This window comes from Globicephala melas, chromosome 6 (assembly GCF_963455315.2).
Source record: "Globicephala melas chromosome 6, mGloMel1.2, whole genome shotgun sequence".
Lineage (NCBI taxonomy): Eukaryota > Metazoa > Chordata > Mammalia > Artiodactyla > Delphinidae > Globicephala > Globicephala melas.
In genome coordinates, this window is record NC_083319.1 from 81,103,735 (window position 1) to 81,121,358 (window position 17,624).

The 17,624-nt window shown below is 44.8% G+C and overlaps 2 protein-coding genes across 5 annotated transcripts in view; one reads left to right on the forward strand and one right to left on the reverse strand.

The window, feature by feature from the left end:
- Nucleotides 1-17,624, reverse strand: part of KIF24 (kinesin family member 24) — an 85,044-nt gene that overhangs the window by 54,553 nt on the left and 12,867 nt on the right. For 2 of the 4 annotated variants that reach the window (XM_070045756.1, XM_070045755.1), the window contains exon 2: nt 5,148-6,177. The exons of 1 other annotated variant lie outside the window; for it this stretch is intronic. The gene's annotated coding sequence lies outside the window, so the exon portion shown is untranslated. Of the gene's footprint in view, nt 1-5,147; nt 6,178-15,610; nt 16,154-17,624 lie in introns of those variants that run through there. One more of the 4 variants, XM_060301052.1, reaches the window with a different exon arrangement.
- NUDT2 (nudix hydrolase 2) lies at nt 5,493-16,660 on the forward strand. The gene is made up of 3 exons (XM_030832717.3): nt 5,493-5,649; nt 13,478-13,611; nt 15,670-16,660. The coding sequence occupies exons 2-3, from the start codon at nt 13,485-13,487 to the stop codon at nt 15,984-15,986; spliced, it is 444 nt and encodes a 147-aa protein (XP_030688577.1). The 5' UTR covers nt 5,493-5,649; nt 13,478-13,484; the 3' UTR covers nt 15,987-16,660.

The following is a 17,624-nucleotide window of genomic DNA, read 5'->3' on the forward strand; positions in this document are numbered from 1 at the left end:
AATGGCTTTTAATATATTTACATACTAAACCCCCAACCCATCCAGCCCTAGGCAACCACTAATAATGATAACTTTTTTAAAAAGTCATCGAACCCACTGTACCATTAGTAACAGATAAAATACAAACCCAACATTCTCAATGAATTTGCATTAAGATGTTTGTGTACCCCACATTAGGCATAAGACCCCTAATTAAGAACACAAGAAATGCATTATTATCAGTGAGAGATTAAAAGGTGGATAATAAAGTATACACTTTTCCTCCAACAAGGGAATTAAGTTATTTCAAACTCTAGGGATTATTCTATCTATAGACCACTGGTCTTAAAAGACAAGGGATACTAGACAGCTGCTTAAAACAACAGCTGCAAAGAGTGAGAATATATGATACCTAATGTAATTCTTAAGGCTGGATGTGAATTTGGGGATACAAATCATGTGAGTTATACCCAAAAGTAGTTTTTGAAAGATTGTTTCTTTTTGTAACTGAAAAACAAGCTTCACCTTTGTTTATGGTTAAGTAGCTAATGCTTTGCAATTACTGCAATTCCTTTCAAGAGCCCCACTATGACATTTAAAAATTTCTAAGTCTGGTGCAAAACATGGGAGCAATCACCTAAAAATAAGCATAACAAAATTGTTGAACCCAGTTATCTTAAAACAGTTCAAGTATTACCTCTCTAAATATAGAGGTTTAATTTTGAAAGAATTCCCAGGAACAGGTGGTAACCAATATTGGGTTTAAACTCAGTGTTTTATTTTTTAAATCTTGGTCTAATCCAATTGCAGAAGTTGTCATTTTCAGATTTTTTGCCATTTTGCAGTTATAAAATACTTTCAACAAAATATATCTCACATGTTTAATTGGAAAAATAACGATTACAATCAGTTTTTATGAATTATTAAGATGACAGAGATGCTTTTACTCAGGGTTACATCCTCTTGGGAACCGTTGCCACAATGGCACCAGAAATTATTTCTAAAGGAGTGATGCTGAGAAAGCAAAGAACGATTAAAACAACAATTCCATTCACTGGGATCTAAATTATTAATACATAATTATGCTACCTGATTAATCTTCCAAGACTTTTTGTGAGAGATGGACGTTGTCATCACCTCACTTTATACAAATGAAGAAACAAAGGCATAATTTATTATAAACTACATGAATTTGTTTTTGAAAGTGATTAGATATCTATTTGTTGGCTACATAATTCTACACCACTAGTTTTAACCAATCAAATCCCAGCATAAGCAGGTAACTTAAAAGACTATAAGAGGGCTTCCCTGGTGGCGCAGTGGTTGAGAGTTCGCCTGCCGATGCAGGGGACACAGGTTCGTGCCCTGGTCCGGGAAGATCCCACATGCCATGGAGCGGCTGGGCCCGTAAGCCATGGCCGCTGAGCCTGCGCGTCCGGAGCCTGTGCTCCACAACAGGAGAGGCCACAACAGTGAGAGGCCCGCGTACCGCAAAAAAAAAAAAAAAAAAAAAAAAAGACTATAAGAGACACAGTACTGCTCCTCATTGCTTGTGAAATCTCAACTAGTCTTTTTGGCCTGGATATTGCACAATGTTATTAACTGAGTACTTTCAGAATTCCAGTGTAACTTTAGTTCACCTCACAATAAAACTAACAATCTTACAGTTGTCTTGCAGCAAAAACATGCAGGTATCACTATCAAAATGTCCTCATGATTCAGCATCTGAACTACTTGTCAATAACCAAACTCATTAACTCCCCACAAAATCTGTTCCTCCATCTCTTTGTTCCTTGGGGAAGTGAGGGCTGAGGTAGGGTAAGTGACAAAATACTATCTATACAGTCACTCAGAGCTAAACTAGGAAGCATCCTTAGACTCCTCCTTCTCCTTTAATCCCAAATCTGATCAACAGGTCCAGTCAATTTAATCTCCTAAATATCTGTCAGATTTCCTCTTTGCTATCCTCATTCCTACTACCACAGCCCTGGTGGTTCTGCCTCAGATGGTGGTTCACCTAGATCATTACATGTCTCTTAACCGCTCTCCCTGCCTCCAGTTTTGCCCCCTCCAAACCATCCTCCACACTACAGAACCAGGTCATTGTTTTGAAAGCACAGTTATGACCATGCTGCTCCCTTATTTAAAACCTTTCAGTGGCATCCTGTCACCTATCTAAAGGACAAAGTCCAAGCTCCTTAGCATGTCCTACAAAGCCTTCTACAGTCTAGCCCATTCCTCTCTCTCCCACCTACTCTTCAGTTTAGTCAGCTTATCTCTGTGCATTTATTCACATTGTGCTCTTAAATGGTCTCCTCCAACTCTCATCAAACCTCACTTTACCTGTCTACCTCTTACCCACTGATTAAAACACAAATGAGTTCTTTTCTGGTCTCCCCAGATGTGGTTGGATTTCCCTTCTATGTTCATATCATACCTTTTGCATATCTCTATCATTGCAGTTACATTCTGTAATAATTATCTATGAGTATGTCTATTTCCTCCATTAGAATATGATCTTGTGGTCAAGGAAATGTGTCTTATTGATCTTTTTATCCCTGGAATCTAATACAATGTCTGGGAATAACAAACATTCCATAATTATTTAACGAATAAATATCCCTACACTATTTTTAGAACTATACAAAAGCATTTGATACCATTTGCAGTCATAGGTGATAGAAACTTTTGTATCAGGGTAGTTTGATTACTCAAGAAAACTAAAGCAGAGTTGGTGGTGCCCTGACTCACTGTCCCTGAGCAAAAAAATGAAGGAAGTTTCTATCACTCAAACGAATTGCTATGGGCACAGTTATGGTCACAGTTACAACAAAAACCTTTCATCCAGTCATTCAAGAAATAGCTTGAGGGACTTTTATGAGCTGGGCCCTTTCTAGACATTGAGGAACAAAACAGATAAGGTCACTGCCCTCAAGGTGCTATTATTCTAATGGAAGGAGATAATCAATACTCAAATAAGCAAGATAACTTCTGATGGTGATAAACGTGTTTCTCTGAGTTCTGGGAGCTGCTGTAGCAAATTAATCAAACCTGAGGAGGGGGACGTGGGAACCTCCAATTTGTAGCCAAATCTGAGAGAAGTTTGGGTATCTGGGGACCTAACTAGTGGTGACTGGCATCTGAAGTGGTATGGGAGCAGTCTTGTGGGACTAAGCCCTTAACCTCTGGGACCTGACACTATCTCCAGGTAAACTGTTAGATTGAGTTAAACGGTAGGACACCCAGCTGGTGTCACAGAGAATTGTGGGGACCCCGCATATTTGGTTTTTCCCTACACAGGAAAAAGACAAACTTGTGGAAAACTGAATTTTTCCAGTACGAATGGTACCTATTAGTTTATGCCTATGGAAAAGTCTTCTTGTTTAATAGGATATGAACATCAAAATCCTTGAGACAATATCTCGGAAAGTATACAATGACCACAACACTCAAAAGTACAAGAAGTAGAATCCTATTACTCATTTAACAAAATCTGTTGAGGGCCTACTCTGAACAAATTATGAATAGGTTTGCTGAGCCAGCGCAGGAAACTGGATTAATTCATCAATTAAACTGAAGGGATCTGAGAAGAATGGTTCAATCAACCCCTCACTTTACAAACAAAACTGCAGCCCAGAGTAAGAAACTGCTGTTCCTCCTAAACTGGAAGATGAGAGAATCATGCCCTAGTTTACCCCAAGGACATACTATGAATAGCCAAAGATTTTCATTAACAACATAAACCAACAGTTTTTAATGAAATGTTATGTGGGCAGTAGCTTAATGTCTTATGCTAAGAAAAATGTAATATTTATGTAAAGCCCTTGATATGATATAGTGCTTTGCACAGGGTAGATGCTCAATAATGGTAGCTATTACTTCCAGCTATATGGTCTTTGGAAGGCTGAGTGCATGATGTCTACCTGGCATCAACCGCTTGACTAAATTGATAATAGAGCCACATGACTTCTAATCTAATTCAAACATTTGATTTTCCACATGGAAAACGTGAAATCTAAAAGGGCTAAATGACCTGCAAAGCCAGCCACAGTGAGAGAGACAGAGCCAAGACCAAACCCTGAATCCCCAGTCCGGGTTCCATTACATGCCACAGGTATAAAGTTTAGCTATAAGGTTATGTTCAAAGTTTTATAAGAAGGTAATAAGAACAGAGCTGCTATACCTGACTTTTTTCAATCCTTTCATTAAAGTCATCATTGAGCTATGATTTTGATATAAGAATCCACAAAGCATATTGGGAATATAGCCTTAGGAGTTAACAATGAAACAACAGTCTTGGTAATGCAGTTCTATCACGGACACCTGATAAACGGATAGGCTACCGGAGCAGCTGTTATATGTGCCGAAGTAGAGAGACTACAAGCAGAACAGAAATACAACAGAGAAAACACTTAAAATGTGACAACAGCTGTGGGTCATTAAGAAACTGAGATCAAGTCTTTTGGCATACAGCAACAACAGAATGGTTTGTTTTAAGCAAAGACCAACCGGGAGTCTAATAAAAACACTGGGAGACCCAGACTAAAAGCCACAATGCGGTAAGAGTTGTAGTAAGCAATCTAAAAGTTTTCCCTTTCACGAAGAGTGGAAAGCCCAACCGTAAACTTTCAGGTCCTTTTGCATATGAGATCAGGATGCCCTCCCCCTTCCCCCATAAAGATAAAAAATAGTCTCTGTATGGAGGGAAAAAGGGGCAGGGCATAGAGGGGAATCCAATTTATTTGTGGTGAATTAAATTCAACTCAACAAATATTTCCTGAAAACTCTACTATGTGTAAAACATTGTGAAAGATGCTTGCCTTGCCTCAAAGACCTCAGAATTATATGGTAGAAGGGAAGAGAATGGGGTTCACGGCAGTACCCAAGGAGGAACAGAAGCTCTCTAAGAGAAGTTCCAGTCAGGGCTATAGGTTCAAAGGGATAAAGAGGACTTCGAGACTCAGAAAAGGTTTCACGGGAGAAGTGAGGGAGAGGGTAGGCGAGTGGGTGAACGTTCGGACCATCGGGAGAGGTCAACTCCCAGTTCCCTCCCAACTGCCCGCCTCCTCACGCGCTTGGCGGGCGCCCTGCGCATCCTCTCCCGCGGGGCAGGCAGCAAGGCTCCCGAGCAGCCCACCCCGCCCCGGTTCTCCCCTGCAATTTCTCACCTCGGAGGCTTCCAAATTCCTCCTCTGTCTGAAGACAGGAGAAAAAGCTGACAGCAAAGAGCCCCAAGGCGGGCGACCGAGGCGTGCTGTCAGCTCACTAGCTTGAGCCTGCCGCCAGGCCGCACCCCCATGGTAACGCCGCCAAGCGCCGGTTCGAACGCCCGCGCCGACGCCAGCGCGCTGGCAGTCCAACACCGTTCACCAATGGGCATCCAGGGAACTCGTGGACGTGGGCCGCCTTCTCTTCTAGAAGACCAATCAGGGAACTAATGAAACAGTGGGCGTATCTCTCAAGTTCAGTCTTTCGGTCTTTCAACCAATTACTCCACTTAAGTGAGATCTCGCGATGTTCTAAGCGAGAGAACCTCACCTTTGAGGCGGGTCCAGAATCCTAATGCCCGGAGCTGTTGGTCGCCCAAAGCGCAATGGAGCTCTCCGGATTGGTCGACGTACCCCAGGTCTCCGTTCAAGGTCCGCCTCCTGCCTGCTTCCACTTCGGAAGGTGAGTAAATCTTAGGGAGGGACCACTGGCTTTAGTTCTCCGCGGCGGAACTGAGGCTCGGAGATATGGGAGTTTGCAGTTGACTAATCTCCCGTCGCTGTAGGGTCAGAGGTGGACGTTCCTTCCTCCAAGCTGGCAGTGGGGCGTGGTTAGGTTAGGCCCCAGACGCTTGCAGGACCTCAGTTTTTCTGTATGCGTAGGGAGAAGGGATCAGTGGCCCAGCGAGCTTTGCTTGCCCTCATGCAAGTGGTGATCGGGTGGGTCGTCAGAAGCCCAGAGTTCCGTGTGTAGGGTCCAGCGACTCGAGGTCCATTCCTTCCCCTCCTTGGGCCTCAGTTTTAACATTGTTGTTAAAATACTTTCCAAAAGAGGTTTTATATTTTCTAATAGCTTCATTTATTGAATGGATCATATCGTGGCAATTATAGCAGAAGTAAAGAAAGTCACACGAGAGTCCCACTACCTAAAAAAAAACTTCCTTTTTCCTTGTTGTGGCTTGGTTTGGACCTTATGTATTTATTATATCTCCTAAGGGGAAAATATATGAATGACAAATTAAAATAAACTTAATGCAATCAAATAGGCAAATGTAGCTAACGTAGAGTCGAGGCTGAGAGCAGTGATGTTGGGAGGCAGGCAGATCTGCTTTTGAGTCACTACTCAGACACATGTCTGAACTGTAAATTCCTTTTTCCTCTTCTGAAAACTGTCAGTAGTGCCTCGTGGGCTTGTTGTGAAGATAAAGTGAAATAACAAAGGTAAAGCACTTGGCACAATGCCTGACAAGTAGTAACTCTTCCAAAAATGATAGCTATTATCTTCATAATAGAAACAAGCAAATATACTAGCCAATGGAGCCAGCAGATGTACTGTAACTGAGTACCCAATTTAGTTCAAAACTTGTCAGTTAAATAACTAATAATTCAGGAAGCGATACATTCTTCAAAAGAGTGGAATTTCTTCCTAGTAGCTATATCAAGAGGAATTTATCTCGTGGGGCCATCAGGGATATACATGGTGTGATCACCAGTAGTTTTGCAGAAAATGTGAAAAGCCATTTCTTGATTCAACTGTCAATAAAAGCTAAGAGCATGCCCTTAAAACATAACATAGAGAAGCTTTCTGATAATCTTGTATGATAACAGGGGTAAGCGAGACTCGTATATTCAGTATATCTATGTCAGACCCTACATATACATTATTTATTTTAAACTCTACAGCAACCGTGAATAGTAGGTTGTCGTTTCCTTGTTTGTAAGATGAGGAAAGTGAGGCCTAGAATAGTTAAGTATTTTGCTCAAAGTAAGACACTGTTAAATTAGGGAGCTAAGTCTCACTGTGAAGCCAGCCATGCTTCTGTGTTGTGCCGTGCTGTTTCTGACTGAAAGAGGATGAAAATACTTAGAATACCAGATGTACAAGCAGCTTTACCCAAATGGAGGGAGGTGGGCTGCAGTGATACCTACAGTGGAAGCAAAATCTTTCTCTAACAGGAAATTTCAGCCTTGGGAAATGAAGAGATGGGATGAGGTGATCACTGAACTCTAGACGCATGTGTCCATTTACTTCGTGGGTAGTCTATCGCACTTCAAATTCAACTTGTCCCAAACAGGAATCATTTGCGTACATTCTCCTCCTACTTCTACCTAGTCCCTCCCTTTCCCTCTCCCTTGGACAGTGAAACAGCAAATAGTGTTGATTTTCTCTTTGAGACCTCTCAAATTCATCCCTTCCTCTCCTTTCTCACTGCGTCTGCCTTAATTTGACTCTGTATCATTTGTCATCTGGACTGTTTGCAACAGGCTTGTAACTGGTTGGCCTCCTTACCTTCTAATTCTTTCTCCACTTTCATTGCTGTCAGAATGTCTCTGTAAAATGTCAGCCTAACCATATTACAGCCATGTCCAAAACCAGTCCAAGGCTCCTCATTGCCTACGGGATAGAAACTAAGTTTTATCAATGGCATGTCATCTTGTGCTTGAGGGTCTTTGCTCACACTCCTCCCTTGGCCTGGAGTGCCCCTTGCCACCTTTATTCTGCTTGGTTAACTCCTAGTCATCCCTCAAAATCCTTATGGCGTACCCCTTGACCTAAAGATATCACCCCTTCTTTGCTACATTTACATCTTACACATACCCTTGTGAGGCAAAAAACACATTTGGTAACTTGTCTGTTTAAACATCTTCCACTTTCACTAGTATTCAGCTTCCCATCTACTCTTCAATCCTGTTACCACTGCCTGTCGCATGGGACACACTCAACAGACATTAGATGCGCGAATGAATCCTTTCAGGCTCTAGTATTAGAATTCCCCATGTTGGCTTTCCAGAATTGTACAGCAGATGGCACTAATAGGCCATTTAACAGATCTCCTTCACTAGAAATGATTTTTGTCCCAACCTTGTCTGACTTGGCTTCATCCTAGAAGCCAATATTCATGTCATTACAGGTGAAATCTCCTGTTTCCTCCCTCAGCCAAATAGCAAAGATAGCAAGATGACTCAGCAGCTTGGTCTCTGAGAAAAGAGAGTGGCAGATGTCCAGGGAAAGGTGCAGTTGAGGGAACATTTTCTTTGTCAATTTATTCAATTTATGGTAGTTGGGAGCTTTTTTCTTTCTTTCTTTTTAGTTTTATCTTTTTGCTATTGTTATAAGAGAGAGCTTTATTCAAAGATGGGAGCCTCATTTCTGTCCACTCCTTTCAGAGACACAAAGTTTAGGGGCCTCAGACTACACTTTACCCCTCCAGGGTTGTCTTTGGGTACCAAGACCTTCATCTATACCACCCTCCAACTAAAACCTCTTCTGTGGAAAGGAGTCCAGTTAGACAACTTTAAAATCCTCCATATGAATATAGATCAAAGGGTGGGAATTCTGGAACTGGAAATGATTTTATAAATCATTTTCGTGTCCTCTCTCAGGGCCACTTGTGCCCTAAGTCCTGCTCTTTCACAGTAAGCAAAGCAGTATAAAGGGGGAAAAATACAGATTTTGGAGTTAGACTTACTTGAATTCAAATCTCAGCATTCACAGACCAGCTATGCCTTTGGGCAAGTATTTTAAACTTTCTGAATCTCAGTTTTCACATCGTAAACTGGAGATAATAATGCTTATTGTGAAGAGTTGTCTTGAGCATTAGAAAAGATACACGTGAAGAACCTTGCACAGGGTAGATGCTTAATTGATAACATGGTGGGATGAAATACTGTTTCTGCTAGAGGGATTTTACACTAGGAGGAACAAGTCGGGGGGTAGGATTTGGAGAGCTCTTTCTGTCTGTAAAGGTACATTTATGAGGGCTTTGAGGGTTGAACTATGCTTGCAGTAGCACTCTGATTAATTTGATGAAAATATTGGAACACAGCACATCAGTAGAGCCATTTATCTGTGAATTATTTTTTGGCACCTAAGTCCTGAACCTCGTATCTATAGAGAAAGCCAAGAGTATTTTTCGTTAGCTTCTGGAACCTTCTGATGACATTGAGGGTTTTTTTGTTCAGGTTTTTTTAACCACCTAAGGCACTTTGCCACTTTTCTGAAGTGTGAATTGCCTGCTGTCAGCCTGGAGTTCTCACCTCCGCAATCCTGGCTGCAGGCATCTTTGCATATTAGACGCTGTGTTCTTTAACCCCTGAGGTTTGAATCCACTCAGAGTTTGTGCGTGCCAGAACGTGTGTGTGTGTGTGTGTGTGTGTGTGTATGTGTGTGAGGGAGAGAGAGAGAAATCTGGCTACTTTCAAACCCCAGGACAGTTTCAGCTCCGTGGTCTCCAGAAAAACAGAAAGCCTCCAACAATAGCTCCATTGACTTTTATGTAAATGGCACTCCTCAGGAAAACACTGGGCTATTTCCCAAAGTCCCAGAACGTACCCTGAACATTTGTTTGAGTGGGAGGTGGGGAGACAGTTCTGTTGAGTCAATGAACATCTGTTGAGAGCTGCTGTGCTGGGTCCCAGGAGACAGCTCATAGTCTGGCTCTTCCCTGCCAGAGGTACAGACAGAGATTTACCATACTAGGCGTGCGTGCTTGTGGTGGCTTTGTACTGTGTCCACTTAGCTGAGCTGGAACCGAGTTTCCCAGGATTCCCTTCCTGTATGGTTCCAGTTGGGGTTGACCTCAAGAAAATTTTGTGCAAGATTTGGAAAACTGAAGTGAATTAGCAGCCAGTACACTGTGAAGGACACCGGGCATGGTGGCATACCTTTTGACCCTGACCTGCTGGCTCACCTTGGTTGTGCAGGACAGCACCCAGGCCTGCAGCCCCCCAACTCCTGCTGAATCTCCTCCTTCAGCTGCTCTGAGAGTCCTAGGCTAGATGTACGTTCAGCTCTGTGGCAAAGGGCCCTTGCTTCTCCTGCAACTCACTGGAGTCAGTGAGCTTGGAGACAGTGAACAGAAGTTGATTTGTTCTCACAGGTTCCAGTTCTTTCTCTCCTCCACAGCCAGCTTTCCTTCCCAACTGCTGGCCTCCCCGACTTACAGAGACTTCAGGCCTAACACCAGATGCAGAAGTGACAGAGTTGTGTGGATTTCTCCATCAACTTCCTAATTGGACAAGGTCTAATCCCTATACTAAATTCTTACTTTACTGTGCTCATAGTGTTCTGTTTCTCTTATCAAACCCTACAGTAGAAGATTATTCAAGCCATGTTAAAGGCCCAGAAGATGGAATGATTAGAAGCCAGAAGGCTTCACAGGAGAGGTGACATCTGAGTTGTTGCTGAAAGGATGAGGAGGTGGTTAAATGGATGGGGAAGGAAGGAGAAATTCTAGACGACGGCTGGCTCAAGCCAAGCAATTGAAGGGCAAATAGGAGTTCTGCCTTTCTGTCCTCTCTGTGGGTGCAGAGCATAGAGAGAAAGTGAGCATCTATCTGATCCTAGCTCTTCTTGTTGCATCAAGATGAACTGTTGGTCAGTCTGCTTCTTAGATGTGGTCACTGCTGAATACTGGTATCTACTGAGATACATTTTTGCTGGGTGCACCCCTGTCAGTAACCTAAGCCTCCTCCCCATAGGAAAATATTGGCCTGCTCCCCTCTGCCCAGTAGTTCCACATGGCCACCCCAGGCCTGTCTTTCTTGGCCCACCCTCCCACGCAGCAACTTTGTTTCCTCATGCTGTATTGGCGATAGCAGTGGTGTGGAGGGAGGACACTGTGCCCACTAGTCTGGGATCCCTAAGCTTATTGAGGGGTTCCAACATCCATTCCATGGGACTCCACTCGAAGCAGGGGCAAGGTGCCCTATACCTATAACTTGCTAATACTTTCTGAGCATCTTGATAGGAAAGCATGGGATCAGGTACCTGTTTCAGCCTAAACCTGGAACCAGTCATTTGAAATCTTGCTTCACGAGTTCTTTGGTGACAGGGTTCCTTCTGGCTTCCAGAGTAAGGAACGTTCTCAGCATAAATGGGGAGACCAGGGAAACAGAACACCATATTTAGTAAAAGCCTGATACCAGTTTACATATGAATTTTAAACTCAAAAAGAACCATACTTTACATAGTTATGAGCCATTCTTTTTCCACTGAAAATCTTTTTACAAGCAGCACATTTGACTCTACCTCACTTTTTTAAAGGCCTCATAATCTTCCATCATATAGATGAAATACTGTACTTATTTAACCATTCCCATATTGATGGATATTTGTTTCTGCCCTTTTTTTCTTTTTTTGTGTGTGTGTGTACATCTTAAACATGTATTTGTGTATGTCAGTATGCCTAGAATTGGAATTCCTGGGTCTAAGGGAATGTGCATTTTATGTTTTGATAATTATTACCAAATTGTCCTCCTAAGGGGATATGCTAATTTAATCTCCCACCAACAGTAAATGAGAGCACAGACCATTTCAAAAACCCATTTTGAGATTATTTCCAATCCTTAAAAACTCTCATTACAGGTATAGAAAGGTTTGGAAAGGTCACAGTGTTGGGTGTGCTTGGTTTTTTGAGTAAGGAACCACTGTTCTCTAGAGTAACATTACCATCTGTTGGTAGCCCTGAGAACTGCCCTGGAACAGGTTGTGATTTGGGTCTGATTTTTATGCCTTTGACAAATGCAAGCTCATCTTGATTGAGCACCAACAAGGGGGCTATGGAGACCATCAGCGTCTACTCCCGCCACACTTTTAGCACCAGCTCCTTCTTTGGCCCTGGAATCTTGGAGATGAGACCCTCCGACTCGGGCCTCTCCCTGCCTGGGCCACTCTCTCAGGCCTCCGCTGCATTTGAGACACCTGGTTTTCTTTCAGTTCTGCTGTCTCACCTCAGAACCTTTGCCCATGCTGTTCCCTCTACCTGGAACACATCTTCTCTCCTCTTTCCCTTTGACAGCTTACCTTCTACTCATCCTTTACTCCTCTGCTCAAACATCCCTTCTTCCAGGAAGCATTCCTTGATCCCTCAGTCAGGGTTAAGTTACCAATCACACATTTCCCCTTTGGAGCACATACCTTACTGGCAATTACTTTTAAATTTGCTTAACTATTTGATTAAAGTCTGCCTCTTCCACTAGAATATAAACTATATTCTATATTCTTGTGAGGGCAAAGGCCAAGCACAGTACTTGGTACATAGTAGGTACTCAATAAATATTTGTCGAGTGAACAAATGGTACAAGTTTTTCTTTTGCAGGGCTTCACATAAAGGATCTTTCATATTTTTTGTTACTTTGATTACATGTCCTCCTTCAGATGATGAATTCTTTTTTCACTTCTGCAGATATTCCTACTCCCTTCCTGTCTTTTGTTGTCGTTGACATTTTTTTCTGAAATGGAAAAAAGGCTAAATGGAAAAGACTAAAAAAGTCTGTCTTCACTGTATTTCTGATTATAAAAATAATAAATGTTCTCTGTAAATTTTCAAATAATACAGATATATATGGAGCAGAAAATGGAAGTCTCCCCATAATCTCATCCCCCCAGAAAACAGGATTAATGATGTGTATCCTTCAGACATTTTTCTGTGCATAATGAAATGTATTGAGATTACATTCCAAGCACTGTTCTAAAGCACTTTACAAAAGTTAAGTCATGTAATCCTCATAGCAGCTCTTTAGAGTAGAGCTATTACTATCCTGTCTTACAGCTGTGGAAACAGGCTTAGGAGCTAATCACACAGTGAATAAGTGGCAGAGCCAGAACTTGAACCCAGGCTCCAGGTTCACACTCTCGACTACTCTGCCAGTTCACTTCTGATGGGGTAGGAAAGAGACTTTCTACCATGTGTTCCCCTTTATATTTTGAGTTTTGAACCATGTGAATGTATAACATTCCAAAACGGATAAAAGATTGAAAAAAAATTAATAATAAATTTTTAGTACACTAAGCTACCCTTTCTAAGTGACCCCTCTGAGCCATCAGAAACCACATTGTTGGGGTCTCTTTGCTCCAGAGACTCAGGTTGGAGGCTGAGGGAAATGGGATTGTGAATTTGATGATAATATTGTACTGCATCTCTCCCATTCCCCGCACCTCTCCAGTTTCAGTGGGGTTGCTTCTGAGGATCTCCAGTCTCTACATACACATGCCAGCCCTGTTTTAGCTGGGAGACCTAGAGGAATTGGGATAGAGCTACACTAACAGGTAGGGACCAAGGTCCTGCAGTTACACACAAAGGCCTGTCTCAGCAGACCAGCTGACCACACAAAGGCCTGTCTCTGACTCCTGGTTTCCCCCCATTGGTTCTCAGCATGCTGCCTCTGTCTATAGGTGATGAGGTCACTGTTAGCTGGTCTGTGCTACTCCGCAGCACCAGAGTGCTGCCCGCCAGTATGGATCTTCCTGTTTTGTGTAACTTCGAACATCTTTTTTGTTACGCCTTCAGATAGACCATGGCCCTGAGAGCATGTGGCTTGATCATCTTCCGAAGATGTCTCATTCCCAAGATGGACAACACTGCAATTGAGTTTCTACTGCTGCAGGCATCAGATGGCATTCATCACTGGACTCCTCCCAAAGGTGTGAGGCCAGAGGGGTGGGCTTTGGGGAAATGCCAAGCACTGTTCAGAAATCCACCCTGCCAGGCACCCTGCTAGGCTTGCTTCCCAGTGATTGTGTAGCAGGAGGGGGTGGGGTGGGCAAGAGCTCTTGATCCTTTCTACATACAAAGTCTCCATGCCAGGCCAGAGAAGAACTGGAAATAGAACTCTGTGGCTGAATTCCAGGGCAGAAGCAAGACCTGGTTTTCTTTCCTTTTTTTTTTCCTCTTCTCCGCGCCATGCAGCATGTGGGATCTTAGTTCCCGACCAGGGATTGAACCCGTGCCCCCTGCAGTGAAAGCACGGCGTCTTAACCACTGGACTGCCAGGGAAGTCGTAACACCTGGTTTTCTTGCATCAGTCACCAGAGCCTCTGTGGTGAACGGCTGGGTAGGGGAAGAGGCACTGGGCTGGGAATTGGGGACCTTGGGGTCAAGTTATTATTGGGCTACAGGTCAGGAGCCCATAGTGAACAGCCCCCAGACAGAAGGGAGCAAGTGGGGTCGGGGAGGGGTGAACAAGACTCCAAGGTTGGAAGAAAACAAGGAAGTGGGAATAGGAAATAAAATTTGCACATTCAAGTTTCACTGAGGAGAAACAAGGTGAAAAAAAAGAGAAGTGTCACAGATACTATGAATAGGAATATTCACACTTGCCTCCTGATCACCAGAGTCACACTGCACGGTCCCTCTCGCTGAAAGATTTCAAAGGACCTCTCTGAATTTTTCCCTGCTTGGGCCTGGGGGAGAAGTTACCCTGTTAACACCGATGGGCAGAGTGCTGAATAGATGCTGCTGGACAGGGTGTGCTCAGAGACTCCCACACAGTTCTGAGGGAAGGTCGGGCATCCTGGATCAGCGTCACCTGTCTCACCACCAGCATCCCTCCCACCTTCCTCCCCTGGTGCATTACCTACCTGTCTTTGTGTCCGTGGCTATATGAGGTGCTATACAGAGAAAATTCGCTAGCAGCTGTGAATGAAAATGGGCTTTTAAGTCCAAGCTCCTGGCTGCTTTCTGTGGGAGCTGTGCAGCAGCAGCTGACTCGGGGCAGTGCTCTGAGGACCGCTGGGAAGGAGGAGGCTAGGATGTAGCCCTGTCTTTGAACTAGGAAGAGAACAGCTAAGAATTCCTGCTCTCTATGAGCTCCTGAACCAGGAGGCTCCCAGCAACTTGCTGGAGCCATGTGTTGACCGAGGCTGCCAGACCCCTCTCAGGCCTTCTTGGCACCCCCTGGGCAAGCTGAGAACTTGCAGGGAGGGCTTGAGGCAAAGCTGAGGGCTGCTCGCAGTCTGCAGAGCTTCAAGTTCTCTTACAACAGTTTCTTGGCAGTTGTCTGATTGGGTTTGGGCCTTGCCAACAAATTTTCTTAGAACTGGCTCTCAGCTTGTCCTTAGTCTAAGTTCCCATCAGGACTTTCCCTATGAAACTGGAAACTGGCCTTGCTCAGTTAGAAAGATGAAAACAATTTGGAAGAGCCTTGATAGCTACTTGGAAACAGCTGCTGCCGGTGCCTCGGTGCAGGGTTCGGAGACAGACCATTGGCCCTGGGACTTCAGAGACCAACTGCAGACAGTGTTAAGTCTTCACTGTGCATTGTAGGTGAAGTGCTCCCTCTTCAGCCAGCTCCCACCTGGCAAGAAAGGACTGCCCCTCTTTGGGAAAATCACGTTAAGGTGTCCCAGGGAAGGGTCTCCCTGAGAATATGGGATGAAGAGAACTCCAAAGAAAAATAAAGTAGAGGTCTGAGGGAGGCTGTCTCTCTCACCATCGAAGGGCAGTATTCTAGACCAGACTTGCCAAATATATGTTTTGTTTCACTCTCTGTAGAGAAGATGGGGTGGGGAAGAGGGATTGCCCAGACACCACAGAGCCAGACACTGCCTGCCCTGTACCCCATCCCTAGGCATGTTAGAATTTTGCCAAAGCTTAGCAACACCTAGAAAAGTCGCCAGAGACCCCAGCTTTAAATCATCTGACCTGGAAAATCCAGCTTTGTTGAAGATTATATCCACCTCCTCTTCTTTTCTCCTAACCAGGCCATGTGGAACCAGGAGAAAGTGACTTGGAAACAGCCCTTCGGGAGGCTCAGGAGGAAGCAGGCATAGAAGCAGACCAGCTGACCGTCATTGAGGGATTCAGAAGGGAGCTCAATTATGTGGCCAGGGAGAAGCCTAAAACCGTCATCTACTGGCTGGCGGAGGTAAAGGACTACGACGTGGAGGTCCGTCTCTCCCACGAGCACCAGGCCTATCGCTGGCTGGGGCTGCATGAGGCCTGCCAGTTGGCTCAGTTCAAGGAGATGAAGGCGGTGCTCCAGGAAGGACACCAGTTTCTCTGCTCCACAGTGGTCTGAACTGACCAGATCAGGGTCTTTTGCCTCCGTAGGATCCTTGAGGGCTTCTGAGGTGAACTACCTTTGCTTCCAGGGAAGCCTGTGCTGGTCTTTGGCTCATTATAGCAGATTGCAGACAGCCTGGTAAAATCAGCTGAGGACCCTCAGAGAAGAGCAAGCAAAAATCTCAGCTGGGTGGAAAGGAAGGGAAAGGAGTTTAAAAAAAAAAAAAAAAAGGCCAAGCCCAGTGAGTGCATCCTTATACTTTATGAATAAACCTCAAGCAGCTTATCTCTCCTTCTAACCTGCTGTATTTATTTCATGGGCTCTTGCCTTGGGTGGGGAGAAAAGCTAGAGTTAATCAGAGCTCTGACCTTAGCTGGAGGGAATCCTGTGTCCAAGCACTGTACCCGAGAGAAGCTGAGGGACGGAGTCAGAATCAGAGAGACCCAACGCTACCGGGTGGCTCTCCTGCCTCTGGACCTCCAAGCACCCTCACGCCACCCCACCGGTGTACCTGAGACATAATGACTTGTAGCGGACAGGATATACAAGCGAGTGGGACTGGAGCGCAGGAATGGAGTCTGCTATACAATCGGCCCACCGTATCCGCGGATATTGAGGGCCGAAGGCGGGACTCAAACATCCTCAGAATTTGGTATCCTCAGTGGGTCCTCAAACCAATCCTCCGCGGATAACGAAGGACGATTGTACTCGCTAATGTATCATTCCCTGGCACCAGGCACATATGTTATAGGTTCTCAGTAAATATTTCCTAAGGTAATTCGAGACCCAAGGAACATTGGAACAAATCCCCAGTCACAACAGGGAAAGGAAGGACAGGCAACCCTGGGCCATCAGGTCAGTGACACATACACTCCAACCTCCCAGCCCAGTCCTGACTCCCAGGGTCAGCGTGTTTGTCAGCATGACTGAGGCCACTGGCAAGGGGCAGGCCTGAGCCTGGGGGGCTCAGCTGGGCCACCCGGCAGCCCTGTCACTACCCCGTGCATTCCTCGCCTGCCGCTGCCTTCCCCGCCTTTAGCAAGCCCTCATCATTGGCATTTCTCTCTTCCCACCTGCTCCCTTTTTCCACAATTCAACTGTAAGATCCAGAGCCGCAAGAGCTGGGTCTCAGCCCTCTTTCCCCTTGCTACTAGGGCTCAAGGAATTCAGGGCAGGTGTTAGATCCTACAGCCCTTCCAGGAGCTGTTAGCAGCTGGATTCATGTGGATTTCATTAGAGGGTTGTTGCCCAATGAAGTGCAGAAGCTTGGATGGGAAGGGGCATTGACAAAGGTCAACCTGGATTACCAGGGTCAAGAACAGCCACCCCCAGAGGAAGGAGAGAGAAGTCACCCAGGTCTTCGATCAGGCCTCCAGATGTTTTCAGTCACTGGTTCTCCGTGCAGACAGGGCAAAAGTACTAGTGAACAGGATTTTGGAGCACTGCCAGGGACCTGAATGGTTTTGTTCCTCACCCCTCGGAGCAGCACTCCCCTAGGAGGCCTGCTACAGGAAGTTTTTGGAGCTTAGTGCTCTCCTTCCAGGCCAGCAGGGACCACATCCCACTGATTTAATAAGTGCCTGCTGGGCAGTGGTGCCAAACCACAGACTAACAAGGGCTGGCTGGCCCTGTGCACTCAACATGGGAGTCCGT